At 37.8% G+C, this 25,183-nt stretch overlaps 1 protein-coding gene across 2 annotated transcripts in view; it reads left to right on the top strand.

The window, feature by feature from the left end:
• Positions 1 to 25,183, top strand: part of LOC128653314 (leukocyte surface antigen CD53) — a 111,474-nt gene that overhangs the window by 54,300 nt on the left and 31,991 nt on the right. Inside the window, exon 4 of one of the 2 annotated variants that reach the window (XM_053706527.1) lies at positions 22,342 to 22,416. The exons of the other annotated variant lie outside the window; for it this stretch is intronic. Within the exon in view, the coding sequence (XP_053562502.1) occupies positions 22,342 to 22,416 (75 nt within the window). The remainder of the gene's footprint in view (positions 1 to 22,341; positions 22,417 to 25,183) is intronic. 2 annotated transcript variants of the gene reach the window in all.

The raw sequence follows: 25,183 nt of genomic DNA on the forward strand, positions 1-25,183 counted from the left end.
CAACATCAGAACCTCACATAGCGAAGGGGGTAAGTAGCGCAGCGATGGGCAGCATTTTTAAATATATATGTACGTGATTATATGCATATATATATATGTGTTAATATGTGTATACACATACTAACACAAAAATATATATGTATATAAGCACATATATATATATATATATATATATATATATATATATATATATATATATATATATATATATATATATATATATATATATATATATATATATTACAATCTATGAGACACACAGTTCACATAGATCGTGATGTAAAGGTACTTTTCAGTGCTGGGTTTTTTTTTTCTAACATCCCACTCCCACCAAATTTAAAGCCCCAAAACTGCATAGTGCAGTTTTTTTTATTTAAAAAAAAAAAACTTTCTTTTTTAATAAAATATTTAATATTTTGAATTTGTGAGCTTTTTGAGGACATTTGGGGCACTTTTAGAAAATTAACCAGAGATCGGATATCTGGTTAATTCGAGCTCGCGGTAGTAATAACCAGGCACTTGTAATGGCTGGTTAATTATCGCACTTCCCCAAATGGTAAATTTGCCCGTTTGCGGGAGTGTGATAATTTAGTGCTCCACTTGTAATTTAGTCCTTTGTGTTTAATGCCCCTTTAATTAAATGTAAAGTATGTTGTTCTCAACACTTTTATTTGCTTGATTTATCATGGTGCCAATATATACTGATACTACTGCCCCATATATACTGTAAATGTAATCAGGCTCAAAAACTCCTACCCCTTTTGCAGCTGTTCTTACAACAATTTGGTCAAATATGTACATCAGTAATTATACAATGAAATACCCTATATAATAAATATGATATATAAAGATGCCTTGTAACCCTTTCAAGCTTCTGAACTCAGAAACAGAAGAAGATTTTTTTGAGCCACACCCAGCATGGCGATAACACTGTTTATGTTTCTATCCCAGAAACGTAAACATCATTATTCTTAAGCAAGAGTATGATACTGCAAAGAGATGGCATATTGCATGACAGCAAGCTGTTTTGGAGATAATGGAAACTTTGTGCAAAAAAAAAAAAATTAGAAACATATAAATAACCTTTATTTCCTGTAGCTGTAGGTGGCTATGTCAGCTTTTCAGAATGATACACTTTTATTCATTGTTATTTATAGTTATAGTACAATTCAAATTTAGAGTAGCATAGGAAACAGTTTAGTATTTGACATTTTAACTATCTCAATGCATTATATTTTTCATGAAAAAAGATTAATTTAAAGGGACATAAACCTTAAAGGGACACTCAAGTCAAAATTAAACTTACATGAAACTATAGAGAATGCCCAACTCCAACCCTACCTAAAGGAGCTATTTACAGAACTCGTGGGCACCCCAGATGGACACACTGATACAATGGAAAGAGCCCATAGAGCCTTAAGATCACGACTTACTCCCGCCGACAAACCAAGGGATGTAATTGTCTGCTTTCACAGCTACATATATAAAGATAAACTTATACAAGCAGCCTTCAAAAGGCCGCCTATGCCTGAAAAATTCAAGGATGTTCAACTTCTGCCTGACCTTTCAACTCATACACTACAGTACCGTAAAACCTTTCAACAAATCACTCTGACACTCAGGAAGGCTAATATTAAGTACAGGTGGGGCCATCCTACAAATCTAGTAGTCACCAGAAATAACCAGAGCCACACAATCAACTCTATACCTCAAGGTATGGCTCTCCTGGCCACATGGGGCTTACACCAGGAGCAACCTCCACCGGTACAGCCGACATACCCAAAGCTGAGAGCTTCGGCTCCTGAATGGACTATCAAAGAGCAAAGAGCTAAGAAACCTAAAACTAACCCACCGTAAACACACGTCTGGTACCCTTTAATGGAACTTATCTAGACTTCATTTAATATGGAAGTTTGATCTGTCTTCAACAGATCATAACTGAGATTGAGTTAAAGTTTAAAAAGTTTACTATTAGATAATACAATTAAGTTATGTGTTTGATTGTTATTTTAAGGTTGTTGTCTTAATCTAAGTATTGCTCATATGTAATAGCAAGTTAATTTACTATGTTTACTGCGGAGCAGGGTCCACTTCAAAGACCCCTGTTTCTGTTCGCTTCTCGCCCCCCCACAGGCAGCCCACACTAGGGCTCCACCATAGCGAACTATTTTCGCTAACTCTCCTTCACTTTATCTGTTGCCTATTCCCCTCCCCTTATCCTCCCCACCTACACTGACTCTTATTATTAAAAGACTTGACCTGCTCCCCACACCTCCCTATGCCACCCCTCAAAATACTAACCCATAATGTAAGAGGCCTAAATTCCCCACATAAGCGCAGCCTTTTAGCTAGATCACTCAAATTCCATAACCCTGACGTAGCATTCCTTCAGGAGACACATTGGTCATCAGACAACCCTCCCTACACAATATCTAAAGATTACACTGTCCTCGAACACACCTCTTTTTCAAAAAAAGCCAGAGGTACGGCAATTTTAATCCATAAAAGAATAGCTTATGAACCAATCCAAGTCCTAAAAGATCCCCAATCTAGATTTCTCATTCTAACATGTAAACTAGACCACACTGATCATACTTTAGTCTCTATCTATCTACCTAACTCACATCAGCCTAGATACCTCAAGCGGGTCCTACACACAGTTGACCGGATAAAAATAGGCAGAGTCTTACTAGCTGGGGACTTCAATATGACTTGGGACCCAATACTAGACAGAAAAAGAACCTCCCGGACAAAACACACTACCCCTCCTGCTCAACTCTCCCAAAAGTTCAGACAAATCATTACTCACTTCTGCTACTTCGATGTATGGCGTTCACTTCATGCCAGGGATAGAGACTACACTCACTTCTCATTTCCTCATAAAACATACTCCAGACTTGACTATGATTTTTGCTCGGCAGAAACCCTTGACCAAGTCAAACACTCTACCATCTCCCTATGCCCATGGTCTGATCACGACTTAGTCACAGTAACCCTCCGTTCAGTGGAACGACATAATGTTAAGCCTTCATGGCGCCTCCCGCAGGACATCCTACAGGATGCTGCATTTAAGGAAACCTTGAGAAAAGACATAGCCTTCTACTGCCAAACTAATGACAATAATCAGGTCAGAGACGACACACTATGGGGGGCGGCAAAGGCCACCTTTAGGGGTCTCATAATTAAAAAACAAGCTCATCTCAAAAAACTATCTGGCCTACCCCTTTCCAAATCTCATATCGAATTACGTCGTCTAGAACTCCTAAACAGAAATACTCCCTCAGATGAAAACACAGCTCAAATTATACAGATTAAAAATCATATTAACCAACTAGAGCTAAAACGCACTCAGGCTAATTTATTTAAACTGAAACAGATTACTTACCACAAGAGTAACAAAGCAGATACACTATTAGCAAATAAACTTAAAAATAGGACAAGCACCTCAAGAATACATCAGATTCAATTTGAAAACCAGACATACCGCAAACCCTCAGACATTGGTACTTGCTTTGAGAGATTTTACTCAAACCTATACAATTTAGAAAAAAATGCAAGCGACAAACTAACTCCTGTTGACAAGATTAGCTCCTTCCTTCGCAACTTAAATCTCCCCTCATTGTCGCCTGACGACCAAGAAACACTTTCATCCCCCTTCACCTCTAAGGAAATCAAATACGTAATAAAGCATCTAAAACCTTTCAAAACTCCGGGCCCAGATGGCTACTCGGCAGCCTTTTACAAAACATACACAAACGAACTAACCCCACTACTCTTAAGATTTTTTAACTATGCTAGAGAACAGGGTAGGTTTAGTCAGGAATTCCTGGAAGCAACGGTGATTACTATTCCTAAGCCCCAAAAAGACCCATCTTTATGCTCCAATTACAGGCCAATCTCCCTAATTAATTTAGACATTAAAATTTATGCTAAATTATTTGCTACACGCATATCTAAATTACTCCCGAAACTCATAAACCTAGACCAAGTAGGATTTATCCCTCATCGCGAAGGACCAGACAATACTAGACGTCTCTTAAACATCTGCACTGAATCCACCAGACTAAATAGGCCATTTTCTGTAATCTCATTAGATGCAGAGAAGGCTTTTGACCGTGTTAGATGGTCCTACTTATGGGAAACCCTTAAAATCTTTGGTTTCCCAGATCAAATTATCAAAGCGATACAGGCCCTTTACTCCACTCCCACAGCAGTAGTTAGAGGCCTAGGCTTTGCCTCACCCCCCTTCCCAATATCTAATGGCACCAGACAAGGGTGTCCACTCTCACCCCTTCTTTTTGCCCTGGCAATCGAACCATTAGCAGAACAAATCAGACAAGATATAAAAATTGATGGCATCCGCCTACATGGCACTATCCACAAAATTGCACTCTTTGCAGACGACATCACAATATTCTCATCAGACCCCCTATCTTCATTCCCGAGACTGATAGAAATCTTAGACTCCTTTGGAGACATGTCACATTACAAATTAAATCTAGATAAAACAGAAATCTTTACTTGGGGAATTCCACAGAACACAGTTGACACCCTCAGAGTCCGATATAGAGTCCACTGCGTCAATAACTTTATCTCCCATTTAGGCGTTAAGATATCGAATAATATCCCTCAGATGATCAAAGACAACTACCTGCCCCTTTTAACCGAACTGCGCACCCTGAAAGACAAATGGGACTACACTTATATCTCATGGATAGGTAGGTTAACAGCCCTTAAAATGTCTTTTCTACCTAAAATTACTTATTTATTTAGATGTCTACCTCTCCGTATCCCGGGATATCTCCTTCGCCAATTTCAGAGTGAATTTACAAAATATATATGGCAACACAAACCCCCCAGAGTGGCGCATAAAATCCTTCAAAGCCCCCTTAGTAGAGGAGGTATAGCCTCCCCATCAATAACTAGGTACTATGAAGGAGCCATGCTCACCCATATCTCGCAATGGGGTGCGAAAGATTCCCCTAGCAAATGGAAAACCATAGAACAAGCCTCCCTCCCAAGCCATATATTTTTACCCGATTTAATTTGGATCCCTGCCCATCTAAGACGTACCTCAGACATTAGCAATAACATAATACGAGAATGCCTCACCATATGGGATAAGCTAAGACACTACCCACACATCGCCCCACATCCTTCACCTATTACCCCCTTGACAGGTTTCCTACGAGGCTTACCTGACTCTCATCCTTATACTTGGACAAGAATTGGAATACAAACAGTAGCTGACCTCTGGGTTACTTCACCTTCCCCGCACTTCGTGACACTCTCAGAAATAAAAGCTAGCTCCAACTTACCCAGGTACATGACATATGAATACACAAGACTAAAGAGCTTTCTTATTAGTTGGGGTTTTCGACCTGAATTACACCGACCCCGTACACTCTGGGAAACGACTTGGCAACAAGGTAACAAACTTCACAGACCATTGTCAATGCATTATACCTTAATAGGAAACACAGACTCTGAGAATAAACTTCCTCACTTGCTCGCATGGGAATCAGTGCTGAACTTGACCCTGTCCCCACAAATATGGCATCATGTCATTTCCCTCACTAAAAAAGCACTACACTGTGTCACACTCTTCGAAACATATTATAAACTCTCAACGAACTGGTACCTTACCCCTGCGAGACTTAACAAAATGTTCGTCTCTACCTCTCCTTTATGCTGGCGTAATTGTGGCAAAAAAGGAGACTCTCTACACATATGGTGGGAATGCCCCAGGTTAAAACCCTTATGGAGTACCTGCTTCCGTACACTAGGGAGATTAGGCATAACACTTCCTATAACCCCTTCTAGTGCCCTCTTACACATAGGCATTACTAAACTTCCTAAACATCAAGCATACCTAACAATCTATTTGCTAACAGCTACTAAAGCGACAATAGCCAAGGCTTGGAAAACCGAGACGCCCCCAAAATGGTCATGCATCCTAAACTATATGGCATACATCTACAATATGGAGAAACCTATTTTTTACTCTCTGAATAATTCAGACCTATTTGAACTAGTGTGGGCAGACTGGCAATCTAATCATTCCATTACTTGGACCCCGAGCTCCAGAGTAAGCGCACACTAGGCAACCTTCTCCATGTACCATCCGCATATGAACTAAACCTCTGCCTCTAATAACAACCCCTCCTTTCCTCCCTCCCCAGTCCCTCCCCCCACCCCAGTCAACTCACCTCATCTGACTCGAACTACACTTTGTTTATTTTCCTCAATTTATGAACACATTCTGATCTGGCACATTTTTAGTGTATCATTTTTTCTGTTCATACTTTCTGTAGGAGCCTGCGAGCTCCAAATTGTTTATTATGTCACTATCATATTTGAGAAATCTTTACTAATAAAAATTTTGAAACTTAAAAAAAAAATAAAAAAAAAAAAATAAAAATTAAACTTACATGATTCAGACAGAGCATGCAATTTTAAACAAATTTCCAACTTTCAAAAAATGTTCACAGTCTTTTTATATTTATACTTTTTGAGTCACCAACTAAACATGTGCGAGAATTCACAGAATATATGTGGAAATAGAGATAACTTAAATTTGTAAAAAAAAAATTACAAAAATCTACTACTCAAGTTGACTAAGTGCTATTACATTGTCTTTTTATCATGCATTTGTTGATTATGCAATTCAACTATATCTATTTACTGGCCCTTTAACAAATTTCTATCATTCGTTAAAAAATGTTTAAAACAGTTTACAAGAACAAGGTAAGGACAGGTTATAGCTTTGATTTAACTAACAGGCATACACATGTGTTCTATGGAATAGGAGCTCATTGGCTGACAATGAAAACTACGTTAGTGCTATTGGTGGACAGTAATGTTTATTTTTCAGCACAGAACATCTGTGTTCTGAAAAAGGTCACCATTTAAATGCAACACAGAGAATAAATGTTGTGTCAAACCAGTTCCTGGGGATTAATTGCTCCTAATCACCAAAATTACAAGTTTTGCGGTATGGTGTGGTACAGCTATACCGCTGAAAAATTGGCCATTGAGCGTGAAATGGCAGGTCTCCGTATTACAGCTATACCACAAGCATTTTAGCCTGCAACACAACAATCCATTCCGCACTCAAAAAATGACGCTTGAGTGCAGGATTTCCATCCTGCTGTATTACAGGTTGTGCGGTCTGGCTAAAATGCTTGCGTTATGGTCTATACCGCCGTGATCCATACCGCGATCTGAGACCAGTAGTTATGGACACTAACACCCATAAACTACCTATTAACCCCTAAACCATCACCCTCCCACATCGCAAATACTATAATAAACCTATTAACTCCTGCCCACCCACATAGCCAACACTAAATAAACATACTAACCCCTAAACCACCGGCCCCACACATTGCAACTACTAAACTAAAGCTATTAACCCCTAAACCGCCAGCACCCCACATCCCAACACACTAAATTAAACTATTAACCCCTAAACCTAACACCCCCCTAATTTTAAATTAAATTTACAATATAACTATCTTTAAATAAATAAAAACTTACCTGTGTAATAAAAAAAAACTAATTTTAAACTATAAAGTAACCTAACATTACTGTGAAATGGTGGCATGAAATATACCAAAATGGGCCTAGATCAATGCTTTGGGATGTCTTCTAAATATAAATATATACATGTCAAGGGATATTTAGGGATTCCTGAAAGATATCAGTGTTCCAATATAACTAGCGCTAATTTTGAAAAAAAGCGGTTTGGAAATAGCAAGTAAATAGCAAGTACAAGTACAAGTACAAGTGCTACCTGTATTTATGGCCCTATAACTTGCAAAAAAAGCAAAGAACATGTTAACATTGGGTATTTCTAAACTCGGGACAAAATTTAGAAACTATTTAGAATGGGTGTATTTTGGTGGTTGTAGATGTGTAACAGATTTTGGGGGTCAAAGTTAGAAAAAGTGTGTTTTTTTCAATTTTTTCCTCATATTTTATATTTTTTTTTATAGTAAATTAAAAGATATGATGAAAATAATGATATCTTTAGAAAGTCAATTTAATGTCGAGAAAAACGGTATATAATATGTGTGGGTATAGTAAATGAGTAAGAGGAAAATTACAGCTAAACACAAACACTGCAGAAATGTAAAAATATCCGTTGTCATTAAGGGTAAGAAGATTGAAAAATGGTCCGGTCATTAAGGGGTTAAATCCTATTGGCTGTTCAAATCAGGGAGGTGTTAGGGCTAATAGTTTAATTTAGTGTGTTACAATGTGGGGGGCCGGCAGTTTAGGGGTTAATAGGTTTATTTTATTAGTAGCAATGTGGGGCGGCAGCGTTTTAGGGGTTAATAGGTTTATTTTATTAGTAGCAATGTGGGGGCAGAGGTTTAGGGGTTAATAGGATTATTTAGTGTCTGCAATGTCGGGGGTGGCAGATTAGGGGTTAATAATTTTATTTAGAGTCGACGATGTCGGGGAGCAGCGGATTAGGGGTGTTTAGACTAGGGGTTTATGTTAGAGTGTTTTAACATAACTTTATTTTCCCCATAGAAATCAATGGGATTGCATTACGGCTATCGCCATTCCGCGATTGCAGGTTTTTTTTTACACTTTCTCTCCATTAATGCCTATGGGGTAATACGTGCATGAGCACATCAAGTCAGGCCTTGGGTTTTGTGCAGTATGGAGCTTATCGCACCATACCGCACAACAAGAAAAGGTTTTTCAGTAACATGTAATGGCAGCGCTATGGAAAGTGCGATAACGCTAATTTTTGTGTGGTATTTACACACCCGGTATAGTGCAAAACTTGTACTCTTGGTGAATGACTTATGTTCTGTAACAACAACAAAAAAGTATTAACTCTGTGCTGTACATACGTTTTTTTGTTGTTATTCCTACCTAATATTTTACAAAGTTCTTTGCTGCCAAACCTCAGCTATGTGTGAATCGCTATGATCTCTTCTGTAAACTGATACTGCACAGACAGCCTTTACATTCAGTGCTTTTCATGCTGCCTGGCTGCAAAGGTTAATATAACAACAGAACCGAGTTGCTCTGAACAGTTTGCTGCCCTAAACAAAATACCGGTAATATCAATAAGTTAGACTCCACTTTCTTCTAACTTACCAATTAGAAGCACCGACTTAATCACACAGCAGCAGAGCACTCACCACATCAGACAGTTGCACGCTAACTGCTTCCGCACTCCTGTGCTCCTATAAGGCGTCTCAAAAATACTAAGCTACTACACCTCCAGTTCCTGCATTCTGCATTCAGAACTCAGGAGGCAAAAATTAAATTTAAAATAAAACCCTGATTATAAGCCGCATCCCGAATTTAAAGATTGTCTGTTCTATTGCTTGGTAACATTGAAGGAGACAATATATTAGACAATGTCTTGGATCTCCTGGTGACAAACTGACACCCATTCTCCATAATCTTATGTAATGTGTCATCAACATTTAAAATAGGTAGTGCTTTTTAATTATTTCACATATATGATAGTGTTCCTTACTGTGAGTGGTAATAAAGAATGGCCTCTTTTGAAAATCATCACTTTTACCTTTTTTGTCTTTCTTTGAAATTAACAGATCTTTTCTGTCCATTGAGTCCACTTCATTCTTAGCTATCTGCAATTGATGTGCAGAGTATCCCCTTTCTAAAAACCTCTCTGTAGTCTCCTTAGAATGTTTCTCATAAATTTTTCTGTTGTGCAATTCCTTTTTTTTGCATATATTGCCCCTTGCGTATTGCACGAATTACATGTTTAGGATGACCTATTTTAAATGTTGATGACACGTTATGGAGAATGGGTGTCAGTTTGTCACCAGGAGATCCAAGACATTGTCTAATATATTGTCTCCTTCAATGTTACCAAGCAATAGAACAGACAATTGGTTAACTCCAAAGAAAGGTTTCTTTAGGTGTGGAAGCAGGAGATGCAAATCATGCTCTTATGCAAAATTTGGTGATGTCTTTTCTTCCTCTGACGAAAAGAAAACCTATAAAATAAATAATTACATCAACTGTAACACGAGATATGTAATTTATTTATTAACGTGTCAACTTTGTAATATAAAGTATGTCAGTCAAACGACCAGACCATTAAAGGAAAGGTTCCTGGAACACTTGCGTTCCATTGAAGACATTGAGTCAGACACCCCAGTTACTTTTCACTTTCGTAACCATCATAATAGTGAAGGCGAATTCTTGCAGTATCAGGGCATTCAACATGTAGGGAAACATGCAAGGGGTGGTAACAAACTGAAAACTCTCAGTCAAAAAGAAGTGTATTGGATATTCCAACTGGGAACTAGGGTTCCCAATGGATTAAACTGAGATTGGGATGTAAAATTATTTGTAGATTAACACTTTATTTAATGTACAATACTCATCATAAATTTCTTGAATGGGATAGCTATCACTTATAACGTAATCATATGTGATATGCAATATTTCTATTCATGCTCTAAAATTCAGCAGCAGATCTAAATAGGCAGTAGCTTATAGTCTATTATTTAGCCTGTTTGTATACTTTAAAGGATTTATATATATATGTTAGTCCCCTTTTTCCTTTAATTGTGTCATTTTTTGGCTTAATAAATATATATTAGGCTAAGTTTATACACCATATGGCACATAACAAAGAAAGTGTAAAATATTGTGTAATAATATGGAAAACAAGGTTTACATTGGTCCTTGAAATTTATAGCAATCTTTTATATTTAAATATTCACATTTAGGATATATGTAAGAATAAGTTGTTTGTATACAGTTAATTGATTTGATAGTGACAATGTTAAATATTAAACAGTGATATATGTAACCATACCAATATCTGTAATATTTTAGGATTTGATAATCTGTTGCTTGTCATTAATTTTTATTGTTGCATATGTGTTCACTCTGATCATGTGAGGGCATACACCTGTCCTTTCCCCTTTAAGTAAGGGTTTGTATCAGAGTGCAACATGAAACGCGTTTGACCTGCATCTGTACCTACCACTCTTTTAACTTTAAGCTATCAAATAAAATATGTCTATTTTATAAGACATCAGACTCTTTATCATACTTACACCCAGAGAGGACTGAGTACTCTTTTCTATGGTATTCTGTTTTGCATCATTGTTATTGGGAGCCGGTGAGGACTCCTGCAGCTAAAGAGGAACCTTTCTGTGTGCTCTTTTGTTCCCCGTGGGACCCCTGAGGAGGTGACACCCATACAGCGTGAGGAAAAACCTGCTGTTGCGGCAAGGACTGCTGATCCTGTGAATGTGGGTCAGCGTGTACAGTGAATGAGGAAGGGCAAAAACGGCAGTCTCTACCAAATCACAGGGCAGAAGACAAGGGATCCGGAGCGCTTGCCATGCTTTCTGGTTTGTTGGATGTAGAAACAACCTATTTTGTAACTCTTCTTTTATATAAATATTTAAGCTACAGGTTTAGCAATACTTTAATTATAATGGACTACTGTCTTAACTATCGCAATAAACATAATTAAACTAATAACCCCTAAACTGCAAAACCCCTACATCAGAATAAACCTATTTACCCTATTAACCCCTAAACCGCAAAACTCCCACATCGCAATAAACCTAATTAATTTATTAAGCCCTTAAACCGCCAAAACCCACAACGCAAATAACTATTTAAATAACTAAGCACCCTAACCTAACACCCCCTTAAATTAATCCAAATTACCTAAACTAATCAATTCTAAAGTTACAAAAAATTTAAAAAAAAACTAAGTTTACAAAAAATAAAAAAGCTAACATTACAGAAAATATAAAATCAAATTACCAAATTTAACAAAATTAAACCTAATCCCTATGAAAATAAAAAAGCCCCCCAAAATAAAAACACCCCCTACTCTAAGAATAAGCTACCAGTAGCCCTTAAAAGGGCTTTTTTCAGGGCATTGCCCAAAGATAATCAGCTCTTTTACAAAAAAATACACAAAATCCCCCCTAACAGTAACCCCCCCACCCACCAAACCCCCGAAAATAAAAGAACCTAACAATAAAAAACATAAACTACCCATTGCCCTGAAAAGAGCATTTGTTTGGGCATTGCCCTTAAAAGGGCATTTAGCTCTTTTACTGCCCATCCCTAATCTAAATAAAACAACCCCCCCCCCCAAAAAACCCTTAAAAAAACCTAAGTCTAACCCCCAGGTTGCTACTCACTGTTCCTGAAGTCCGACAGAGAAGGTCCTGTTCAAGGCAGTGAAGTCCTCTTCCAAGCACGACCTCTTCTTCTTCAAGGAACATCCTGCGCGGAGCTGAAGACCGATGACCGCGGAGCTGAAGACCAGTGACCGTGGAGCCATGGAGCGTTGAGGATCCTCTTTGTACGATCTCTACCGTACACTGAATAGTAGATTCAAGGTACGCAATTAAAGATGGCGTCCCTTGAATTCCTATTGACTGATTTGATTCTTCTATTTCAAATCAGCCAATAGAATTTCACTTGCTCTCATCCTATTGGCTGATTTGAATTTGAAGAATCAAATTAGCCAATAGGAATTCAAGGGACGCCATCTTTAGTCGCTTACCTTGAATTCACTATTCAGTGTATGGCAGAGATCGTACAAAGAGGATCCTTCATGCTTCATGGCTCCGCAGTCGCCAGTCTTCAGTTCCAGGGTCTTCAGTCTTCAGCTCTGCTCCGCACAGGATGTTCCTGGAAGAAGAAGAGGTTGCGCTTGGAAGAAGACTTCACTGCCTGGAACAGGACCTTCTCCGCCGGCCTTCAGGAACGGTGAGTAGCAACCTGGGAGGTTTTTTTGGGGGGTTGCTTTATTTAGATTAGGGATGGGTAGTTAAAGAGCTAAATGCCCTTTTAAGGGCAATGCCCCAAAAAATGCCCTTTTCAGGGCAATGGGTAGTTTGGGTTTTTTAGTGTTAGGTTCTTTTATTTTGGGGGGTTTGGGGGGTGGGTTTACTGTTAGGTGGGACTTTGTGTATTTTTGTAAAAGAGCTGACTATCTTGGGGCAATGCCCTGAAAAAGCCCTTTTAAGGGCTACTGGTAGTTTATTCTTAGAGTAGGGGATGTTTTTATTTTGGGGGGCTTTTTTATTTTCATAGGGATTAGGTTTAGTTTTGTTGAATTTGGTAATTTGATTTTTTATTTTCTGTAATGTTAGCTTTTTTTAATTTTTGTAACTTTAGAATGTATTAGTTTAGGTAATTTGAGTTAATTTAAGGGGGTGTTAGGTTAGGGTGTGTTAGGTTACTTACGGCTAGATTATGTGTCTTGCGTTAGCCTTAAAAAGCAGCGTTGAGAGGTCCCAACGCTGCCTTTTAACGCCCGCTGGTATTACGAGTCTTGCAGGTATAGGTGTACCGCTCACTTTTTTGGCCAGACTCGAAAATACCGCAAATCCACTTATGTCAATTGCGTATCCTATTTTTTCAATGGGACTTGCATATCGCCGGTATTACGAGTCTTCCAAAAAGTGAGCGGTAGAGCCTCTCCTGTCAAGCCTAGTACCACATTTAAACATAGCATAAAACTCTTAACTAAAGTGCTAAAAAGTTCACTAACACCCATAAACTACCCATTAACCACTAAACCGAGCCCCCCCCCCCACATTGCAAACAATAAAATAAAATTTTTAACCCCTAATCTGCCGAACCGGACATCGTCGCCACTATAAAAAATATATTAACCCCTAAACTGCCGCACTCCCGCATCGCAAACACTAGTTAAATATTATTAACCCCTAATCTGCCGGCCCTAACATCGCCAACACCTACCTACATTTATGAACTCCTAATCTGCCGCCCCCAACGTCGCCGCAACTATATTAAATGTATTAAACCCTAAATCTAAGTCTAACCCTAACCCCCCCTAACTTAAATATAATTTAAATAAATGTAAATAAAATTACTACAATTAACTAAATTATTCCTATTTAAAACTAAATACTTACCTATAAAATAAACCCTAAGATAGCTACAATATAACTAATAGTTACATTGTAGCTATCTTAGGATTTATTTTTATTTTACAGGCAACTTTGTATTTATTTTAACTAGGTACAATAGATATTAAATAGTTATTAACTATTTAATAGCTACCTAGTTAAAGTAAAGTCAAATTTACCTGTAAAATAAAACCTAACCTAAGTTACAATTACACCTAACACTACACTATAATTAAATAAATTCCCTAAACTAAATACAATTAAATACAATTAAATACAATTATCTAAAGTACGAGAAAACCCCCCCACTAAATTACAGAAAATAATAAAATAATTACAAGTTTTTTAAACTAATTACACCTAATCTAATCCCCCTAATAAAATAAAAAAGCCCCTCAAAATAAAAAAGCCCTACCCTATACTAAATTACAAATAGCCCTTAATAGGGCCTTTTTGCGGGGCATTGCCCCAAAGTAATCAGCTCTTTTACCTGTAAAAAAAGTACAATACCCCCCAACATTAAAACCCACCATCCACACACCCAACCCTACTCTAAAACCCACCCAATCCCCCTTAATAAAACCTAACACTAACAACTTGAGACGTCTTCACCCAACTGGGCCGAAGTCCTCAACGAAGCCGGGTGAAGTGGTCCTCCAGACGGGCAGAAGTCTTCATCCAAGCCGGGAAGAAGAGGTCCTCCAGACAGGCAGAAGTCTTCATCCAGGCGGCATCTTCTATCTTCATCCATCCGGCGCGGAGCGGCTCCATCTTCAAGACATCCGACACGGAACATCCTCTTCAAACAACGTCCAACTGAAGAATGAAGGTTCCTTTAAATGACGTCATCCAAGATGGCGTCCCTTCAATTCCGATTGCCTGATAGAATTCTATCAGCCAATCGGAATTAAGGTAGAAAAAATCCTATTGGCTGATGCAATCAGCCAATAGGATTGAAGTTCAATCCTATTGGCTGATCCAATCAGCCAATAGGATTGAGCTGGCATTCTATTGGCTGATTGGATCATCCAATAGAATGCAAGCTAAATCCTATTGGCTGATTGCATCAGCCAATAGGATTTTTTCAACCTAAATTCCAATTGGCTGATAGAATTCTATCAGCCAATCGGAATTGAAGGGACGCCAACTTGGATGACGTCATTTAAAGGAACCTTCTATGGATTCTTTTACCATCCTACCATCGCCATAGTGTAAGCTGCATCCCGGTGGATGCAGCAAAGGCAAATGGAGCATTACAACAGCAACAACTAACCGCCCGCATCAAGTATTAAAAAACAAAAAATATCGCCCGCACGAAATATAACAAAAAAAACTCTTACACAAAGTATTAACACATACACCGCAAACCCCCACATTGCTAAATAATAAAGTAATCAACCACTTAATCACTTAACCGTCGCTGCATCTAGGTGAATTCTTTTGTCCTCTCGCTGCCAACATTCCATTAAGGATGTGTGCGCAACTGCCGACAGACATTACAAACGCAATTATAGTATAGATATATATATACATATACTGTATATATGTATATATATTTAAATGTTTTTATATATATATATATATATATATATATATACACACACATATATGTGTGTGTGTAATATTTATATGTTTGTATACACATATACACACACACACACATATATTTATATGTGTGTATATATTTATACACACATATATATATACAGTGGGGCAAAAAAGTATTTAGTCAGCCACCAATTGTGCAAGTTCTCCCACTTAAGAAGATGAGAGAGGCCTGTAATTTTCATCATAGGTATACCTCAACTATGAGAGACAAAATGTGGAAACAAATCCAGACAATCACATTGTCTGATTTGGAAAAAAAATATTTGCATATTATGGTGGAAAATAAGTATTTGGTCACCTACAAACAAGCAAGATTTCTGGCTCTCACAGACCTGTATCTTCTTCTTTAAGAGGCTCCTCTGTCCTCCACTCATTACCTGTATTAATGGCACCTGTTTGAACTTGTTATCAGTATAAAAGACACCTGTCCACAACCTCAAACAGTCACACTCCAAATCCACTATGGTGAAGACCAAAGAGCTGTCGAAGGACACCAGAAACAAAATTGTCATTGTCAACAAAGGATAAATAACATATTTTTGAGATGAACTTTTGATATTGACCAAATACTTATTTTCCACCATAATTTGCAAATAAATTCTTTCCAAATCAGACAATGTGATTGTTTGGATTTGTTTCCACATTTTGTCTCTCATAGTTGAGGTATACCTATGATGAAAATTACAGGCCTCTCTCATCTTCTTAAGTGGGAGAACTTGCTCAATTGGTGGCTGACCTAATACTTTTTTGCCCCACTGTATACATATATATATATATATATATATATATATATATATATACACACAGACACACATATATATATATATACATACATATATAATATATATATACCTGATATATACGTATATACTGTATATATATATATATAAAGATAGAAAACTAGATGGTTTTTCTATACCAGATGTGATCATCAAAGGGAGTAAGGCTGGAAGCAGTTTGCCTAGGCCGGACAAAAGCAGACATTAAAGGGACATAAATCAGAAGCGCCCCTGTAGCCCAGTCATCCTGTCCCTCTTACAGTCATTTTTAATTTATCTGCCTTCTGACTGCGTAAGGCTGTGAAGTGTGGGAGAGGCAACAGTGCCGCGCACGGGCAGAGAGTAGTCCCTGTGACCTCCCTGCAGCAGCAGCTGTGACCTCCCTGCAGCAGCAGCTGATCACATGGCAATATATCCTCTGCTGACTAACCGCTCCCTCAGTTGCTGTACCCTGTAGCCTTGCCTAATGCCAAATGCCTTTTGGAGTGTAGGCGGAGCAGCCGCAGCTGAGCTGCTTGAGCATCGGTCTTATCATCTATCATGTGCTCAAAAAGCAGGCCGGACGCTCAGCTCCCTCACCGGCTGCTCACATGTGCTGATATCTCTCTCTTTGTGTAGCTGCCAACTGTCGGCCCTGGCGGGTGGTGGCCCAGGAGCCCCACCGGGATTTTTCCCGGGATCTCGGTGGCCCAATCCGGCCTTGATTATTTCATTTCCCTAAATCTCTTGGTATCCTTTGGGAGCTAATTGAACACATCAGGTGAGCCAATGACAAGAGGCATACAATCAATCAACACCTAGCTCTCAGTAGTGGATTGTGGCTTTTGAGCCTACCTAGGTATGCTTTTCTACAAAGGTATCCAAAAGAACAAACCAATTGATACTAAAACTAAATTGGAAAATTGTTTAACATTGCATGCTCTGCCTGAATCGTGAAAGTTTAAATTTAACTCTACTGTCCCTTTAAGTTTATTTTTTATTTTTTTTAGCGTTTTAAATGTTCATTTTATATTTAATAATCCCTTATATATGTATTATTAACATGGTGCTTACTCATCGATGCTTCCTTGTGGGCAAATGGTAGTGGGATATTGGCTGGGGGTGCCTTACCATATGTGTTTGCCTCTCAGTTTTCTACTGCAGTGTATTGATGTGTAGTGGAAAGCGAAAGCTATAAGTTCTCCCCTAGTCTGCTAATAGGAACCAGCCAGGCAAAGAGTTGACATCATCAATGAAAGGGAAACAGTCTGAAAGACGCTTCCTTCTACACAACAGTCATTTGCATTGTAACTCATCTATGGGGATTTCCCACACTTGGGTGCAACACCCAACCATTGTCTTACCACTGACTGCCTACCAGGGACCCTTAATAAATTGATTAATCATTAAAGTAAATGTGTAAAATGATTACAGTTGTATGGAAGTTAATTTATTTACAGTATATATATATATATATATATATATATATATATATATATATATATATATATATATATATATATATATATATATATATATATATATATAACTGTATATATATATATATATATATATATATATATATATGTGTGTGTGTGTAAAACATGTATTCTCCTACCCCTCTGTACTCCCCCACATAATAAACTGCCCCGGCCCTCTTCCACCCTAGCACATTCAAGTCACAGAACTTTGAGATAGTGTGACACTGTCTCTTTTTCAGGTTACTCCATATAGGGATATGAATCCCAAAATGTTTTATGATTCATGACAGCAGAATGTTGTGAGAAAACTTCAAACAAGACCAAATAACGTCCTGATTACTGTGATCAGTGCATTCACAGTGTTGGTGAGTGGGCTAAAAGCAGTGTTGGGCTCATTTGCCTGTTTCCACTCTTTGGCTGGCACATTAACCAACTTTTCTGTGGCATCTACAACTCTACACACCTGGATCTACCTACATCTTTGAATCTCCAGTACAGTATTAAACCCTAACTACAATGTAATCCTTCAGAAATCCACCCTGTATCATTCCCCTATAAATCAAACATGAAACATTACCCTAGAAACCCAAAACCAACAAATGAACAAATGTAACCAACGCATGGCTCACCACTACATCATTAAACTGAACCCCCACCCAACAAAAAACCTGAAAAAAGACCATTTACTTTCATTATCACCATTAACAAAAGCATACCATGTATTTATAAACATCCTATACCTCTCCAGGACTTGTAAAGCAATGTTTGGGAGGTTGTTCAAAATATTAGTTCAAATATCTAAACTTGAAGATTTTAATCAGTCTAGGTTAGGGGTTTTCAAACCTGTCCCCAGGACTCCCTAACAAGTTTGGGAGAGGTCTGATCCAGGCTAGAGACAGATATAGACAGGCAGATAGTTTAGAGAGACAGGTAGTTTAGACAGACAGATAGTTTAGACAGACATATAGAGAGATGATAGATGGATAGATAGATAGATAGATAGATAGATAGATAGATAGATAGATAGATAGATAGATAGATACAGTGGCGTCGCTACAGGGGGGAAAGGGGGGGCAATTGCCCCCTAGTATTTTCTTTGCCCCCCCCCATCTGCCCCCCCTGTCAGGCCACAGCATTTGTGTACCTCTCCTCTTGCCAGCTTCTCCCTGATAATATACCACTATGATCCTGGAAGGCTGGATGTGGTTAATGAGATAACCACCAAAAAGGGTACACTTATAGCACTCAAGAGCGGATTAGATGTGATTAAATTTATAAATCTCAATGTGGTACAATATTTAAAGAGACAGCATTAGTCTCCAAATATACAAAACCTAACTAAATTAAAACTTAACATTTATTAATTACACAGTGCTAAAATTTGCGGAAAACAAGAAGGATTAAAAACACTAACCTAGGTTGGTGCTAGGATTGAAATAAGGCAGAATAATGTATTAGGCTAGTATGACCAATACGAGGGTCACTGTATAGTATTCTCCTCCTTAGAGGCCGTGGAGTATAAATACAATTGTCAAGGGATTATGTATGCTCTTGGATTCAGTACTGGTCAATGTTGAGTATTTGGCCAAATCAGATACACAAGTAATATAATATGGATGTGAGCTGCAAATATCCAGGGATAATTACTACTTAATATAATATGCCCCTAAATTCAATGATATAACAGGTTTAATAACTAAAGCCTGAAATATAGCAACATTAGCATTCCATTTAGATTGTAACAAATAATAATCAGTTATAAGTACAGTATATTAAAGTGTATTGAAATCGTGGGTTAACTCAGAATAATCAAAGTAAACACTGTTTTTGTGTATCTCAATTTAAGTCTACTCTGTACCCACTGTGGTGGTATAAATTATATTGAGGTATATCATAATATCATTCACTTTGATCCTCTATTAGATTACTCCACTTTTGTTGCAATAATATTGTTAAATCTAAATAAATAGGAAATATATTTGTATATGGCTGGAAATTCAGTTGTATAGTCTAACTGACAGATACAAATATATAGCTAGGAGTTCATTTATGTAACACAGCTCATTGGTTGTGGATATAGAGATCCAAGTTCAGTTGATACAATGATATATGTTACGTTTGTTTATTACATTGTAACTGTTTCAATTGTGTTCGTGTGAACATTGGTTGCACTGGATATCATAGCTCAACTATGATCCTGCCTACAGTGCCTAGACTTCGCCACCCTTATCCTTGCTCTGTGATTATCCCTCCCTCTAAGTGCTCCTTTTACAATCTGCGGGTCGCTCCTCATTACCCGCCTCTAACTCATCATCAGTCCCTCCCACAACCCGCCTCTCATTTGCGTCACTCTGCCTCGAGTCCCTGTACCTGGCTGGCTTACTTCTGGAGGCAGAGCATCTTCAGCATGGAGCAAAGAGTGGCCCATACCCGGCCTGTGAATGTGAGTGTCTGAGGTACCGGCGGGCGGCGGGGCTGTTTGTTATTAATGGAGTGAGTGAGAAATATGTAGGGTCAGGGTGGTACTATGTGCTGCTATGGGTAGTAGTAATTTTTAAATAATATGCACAGCGCAAAAACGCATAAATATGCTGCAGCACAGTGTCTAGCAACGCAAGCGTGTGGCATTACTTGTAGAAGTTGTAGCCATAAGTTACGGGCGAAAGTTCGCGCGTTCTATTGACCAGGTCCAAGTCTTGTTACTTTCTGCCAATCAGAGTGTCCCAGCTGAGCTCTGCTGGCAGCCAGCAAAAAATATACAGTAATTGGCGATAGTGTTTCTTTAGGACAATATGGTGGAGGGTGTTTCATGTATAGATATACATGAAACACTATAGAAATGATATGAAGACCATAATAACTCCATAACAGAGGGTTTGTTAGATAAAGGGTACTCTCCCAATGTGTTTGATATTCGTTAGGGATTTCAGAATAAGCTGGTGCATCTCTGCAATAAAAAGGATCCTATTTGTGTGTATGTACTGTGTATGTGAGTGTGCATTTATGTATGTGTGTAACTGTGTATGTATGTATGTGTGTTTGTGTAACTGTGTATGTATGAGTAACTGTATTTATGAATGTGTATGTAAGTATGTGTGTATGTATGTTGTTTATGTGTGTATTTGTGTATGTGTGTGTCTGTGTATGCGTATGTATGCATGTGTGTGTAACTGTGTGTGTATGCATATGTGTGTTACTGTGTGTGTATGTGTATGTATGTGTAACTGTGTGTGTGTATATACATATGTGTTACTGTGTGTATGTGTATTTATGTGTATGTATGCATATATGTGTAACTGTGTGTGTATGCATGTGTGTTACTGTGTGTATGTATGCATGTATGTGTAACTGTGTGTTTGTATGCATGTGTGTGTAACTGTGTGTTTATGCATGTGTGTGTTACTATGTGTGTGTTACTATGTGTGTGTGTATGCATGTGTGTGTTACTATGTGTGTGTTACTATGTGTGTGTTACTATGCGTGTGTATGTATGCAAGTGTGTGTGTATGTATGCATGTGTGTTACTATATGTGTGTGTATGCATGTGTGTGTTACTAGGTGTGTGTATGTATGCATGTGTGTGTTACTATGTGTGTGTGTATGCATGTGTGTGTTACTATGTGTGTATGTATGCATGCATGTGTGTTACTGTGTGTGTGTGTGTGTGTATGTATTTATGTATGTGTGTGTATTTATGTGTCTTTTTGTATTTTGAAGTAGGGGCTGGCTGTGTAAATTGGTACATGGAGTATTAGATAGACACAGACACACAGACACACACAGACACACACACACACCCCAACAAACACTCAGGGTCTGTTCATTGGTCTTCATTAGTGACTTATTTAACATAGAGAGGGGATTAATTACAGAGCCCTGATGTTTGCTGAAATTGCTTTAAACTATAAAGAAAAGCTTTTGAGTATTTTCCTCTCTCTCTCAGGTCTAGGAAGAAAGGAAAACTCATGAAAGCTTATATTTTTAAGTATTTTGGTTAGTACAATAAAAAGGTATCATTGCATAATGCATTACTCTTGTATTTTGGAATGTTATTTATACATATATATATATATATATATATATATATATATATATATATATATATATATATATATATATATATATATATATATATATATATATATATATACTGTATATATATATTCAGTTTATTTTCAGTGGTATGATTTACTGGTGAAAATTATTAGTGCCCCCCCCCAGTTTTGACTGTGGTATCTTATGTGCCCCCCCCTATATATTGTTCCTACAGTCGCCACTGGATAGATAGATAGATAGATAGATAGATAGATAGATAGATAGATAAATAGATGGATAGATAGATAGATAGATAGATAGATAGATAGATAGATAGATAGATAGATAGATAGATAGATAGATAGATAGATAGATAGATAGATAGATAGATAGATAGATGATAGATATACAGACAGAAAGAAAGACAAACAGACAGACAGATAGCTTTAACATGTTTATTAATTCTGAATAAATATTTAATACATTATGTACATTTTTGTTAAACATATCTTATTAATATTTTCCCCTCTCTTCAAGTTTTTCATCTTGCTTCTGCTGATCCTCTTGGGTGAAGTCATTCTGGCAGTAGTTCTCTTTGTTTATGAAAATCAGGTAACATTGGTGAAATTATGCTTTTTATAGTTAACAAAAATCTTATTGAAAAAAATATTTATCTGTCCCTTAAAGGGAAATGAAACCCAAATTTTGTTCTTTAAAGAGCATGTGATTTTTCTTTAAAATTCACTTCTGTTATCTAATTTGCTTCATTCTCTTGGTATTTTGTATTGAAAAGCATACCTAGGTAAGCTCAAGAGCAGCAATGCATTGCTAGGAGCTAGCTGTTGATTGGTGGCTGCTAACAAATGCCTTTTGTCATTGGTGCAACAGATATTTTCATCTAGCTTCCAGTAGTGTATACGCTGTAAGCATTTATCATAGCACCAGCAGTTCTTGTGAACTGCTGGTGCAATGCCGCCCCCTGCAGATTCGCGACCAATCGGCCGCTAGCAGGGGGTGTCAATCAACCCGATCGTATTTGATCGGGTTGATTTCTGTCCACTGCCTCAGATCAGGCGGACAAGTTATGGAGCAGCGGTCTTTAAACCTCTGCTTCATAACTTCTGTTTCCGGCGAACCTGAAGGCTTGCGCGCAAACAGGGGCATCAAGCTCCATTCGGAGCTTGATAATTCGGCCCCAATGAGAATAAAGCAACTTTGATAATAGAAAGAAATTAGAAACTTGTTTAAAATCAACGGCTCTATCTGAATCATTTTGGGTTTCATGTCCCTTTGAGCTATTACTTATATGTACGTGTGCATCACAAATAAAGTATAGAATACTGGATCTGATTTTTTTTTTACAGTCTTGTCTTTTTTTAGTAATTTCTAGGATATCAGATGCATGCCCTCATAAGTAAAGAAATATCCAAATAAAAATGGCAAATGATTGCAAAGAGAAAATAAATAATAAAAAGGTTATATATTATTTACAAATAGAAAGTGAATAATAACTTATTAAAAGGATAGCAAGGTCAAAAATAAAATGTGTTTGGGTGCCTTTCCATTTTGAATTAGAAGCATTTTTGCAATATACTTCCATTAGCAAAAATGCTTCTAGTAAATGTTATTACTGTTTTTCAGCGGCATACGGACATATCCTGTGAGGGTCCGTGCACCAGGATTCAAACACCAATACGGTGTCCATTTTAGGGCATCCTTGCTCCCACCTCCAATACTCGCACCTCCATCCTTTAAAACTCCATGCTCCCTCCTGCAAAACTCCCTCCTTTCTCCCCCTCCTGTAAAACTCCCTCCTCCATCCTCTAAAACTTTATGCTACCTCCCTGAAACCTCCATTGTACCTCAGTTATCAGACATCAGGTATCAGGAATCAGGTGTTAGACATCAGGAGTCAGGCATCAGGTGTCAGCAGGGCCGCCATCAGGGGGTGACAGGGGTGACTCCTGTTAGGGGCCCAATGGGCTAGGGGGGCCCCATGAGGCAAGAACTAAAAAAAAAAAAAAAATTAAAATTTTGGAAGCCACCAGTGGGTACTACAGCAGAGTGCTAATTGAGCATGGGAAATGTTATTACAAGGAGTAAAGTATTAGCATTTGAGAGGATTTCTGAGTGTGCACTAAACCACTATGCACAGTGTGAGACAGACTTGGCCCTTTGTTTGTAGAGTGTGTGCCTGAGTCAGACGGCAGATCACTTTCATTTGCAGAGGAGGTAGGAATTACTTAGCAAATGTTTTTTATTTCTTTGTGCAATTTAAGATTGTAACTTCAGTGTGGTAGTAGTTGTATGGTGGGGCCAGCGGTCCATAAAAACACATTTTTTAGCAGCAATGTATTTATGATTATTTGACAATGCTGTAGAAATTCTATATTTAAAACCATGCAGAAATGTTTCCTCCTCAATACACAAATGATATATATTATATATATATTATATATATATATTCCAGTTTACTGCCCCTTTATGCAAGGACTTTCCAGATACAAGGGGGCATTTTATCTCTGATTCTTACATCTGCATAACATGTTATACTCTCAGACTAAGATTGCTCAGTGTTGGAAATGAGACAGGTTAACTTAAAACTGTTCAGTTTACTCTACAGCTGACTTAATTTTGAAATGCATACCAGCAAGTTTAAATCCTGCATTTAACCAGATCTAATGGTATGAGTACCACAGCTTATGGTTCCCCCAAGACCATATAGAGTACAGCATTTTCAAAATCCACAAGTACAGCTGACAGATGGGAACATTTGTACACTATATTTGAAGTGGTGCTCTTGGTTGGGGAAAATGGGGAAAATATCAAACATATGTCAAACTTTTAAAAGTACTTTTCTTCATCTAGCCATCTACCCAGATCATTAATGTACAATTTTGAATTCACAGAATTATTTTTGTTTGCACATTTACAAATATGATTCTTTAAAAAGTGATCTCTTAATTTCTGCATTTTCTTTATCATGCATGTCACACACTGTTGATTTAGGGGATGCAAGGTGCATACATGTTTCCTCCTGTGAGTGTTTCTGTGGGTGTCTGTGTTTATGTCTTTGTGCTTTGGTTTGTGTCTCTATGAGTGTGTATGTATTTTTTTCTGTTGGTATCTCTGTGAGGGTGTGTGCGTATGTCTTTGTGCATTTTCTGTGGATGTCTGTGAGGGTGTGTGCATATGTCTTTGAGCTTTTTCTATGGGTGTCTCTGTGAGGGTGGGCGTGTGTTTGTCTTTGTGTATTTTCTTTGGATGCCTCTGTGAGGGTGGGTGTGTATGTCTGTGTTTTCTGTGGATGTCTCTGTGAGGGTGTGTATTTTCTGTGGGTGTTTCTGTGAGGGTGTGTGTATGTCTTTGTGTGTTTTCT

The sequence above is a fragment of the Bombina bombina genome, chromosome 3 (genome assembly GCF_027579735.1).
Source record: "Bombina bombina isolate aBomBom1 chromosome 3, aBomBom1.pri, whole genome shotgun sequence".
NCBI classification, from domain to species: Eukaryota; Metazoa; Chordata; class Amphibia; order Anura; family Bombinatoridae; genus Bombina; species Bombina bombina.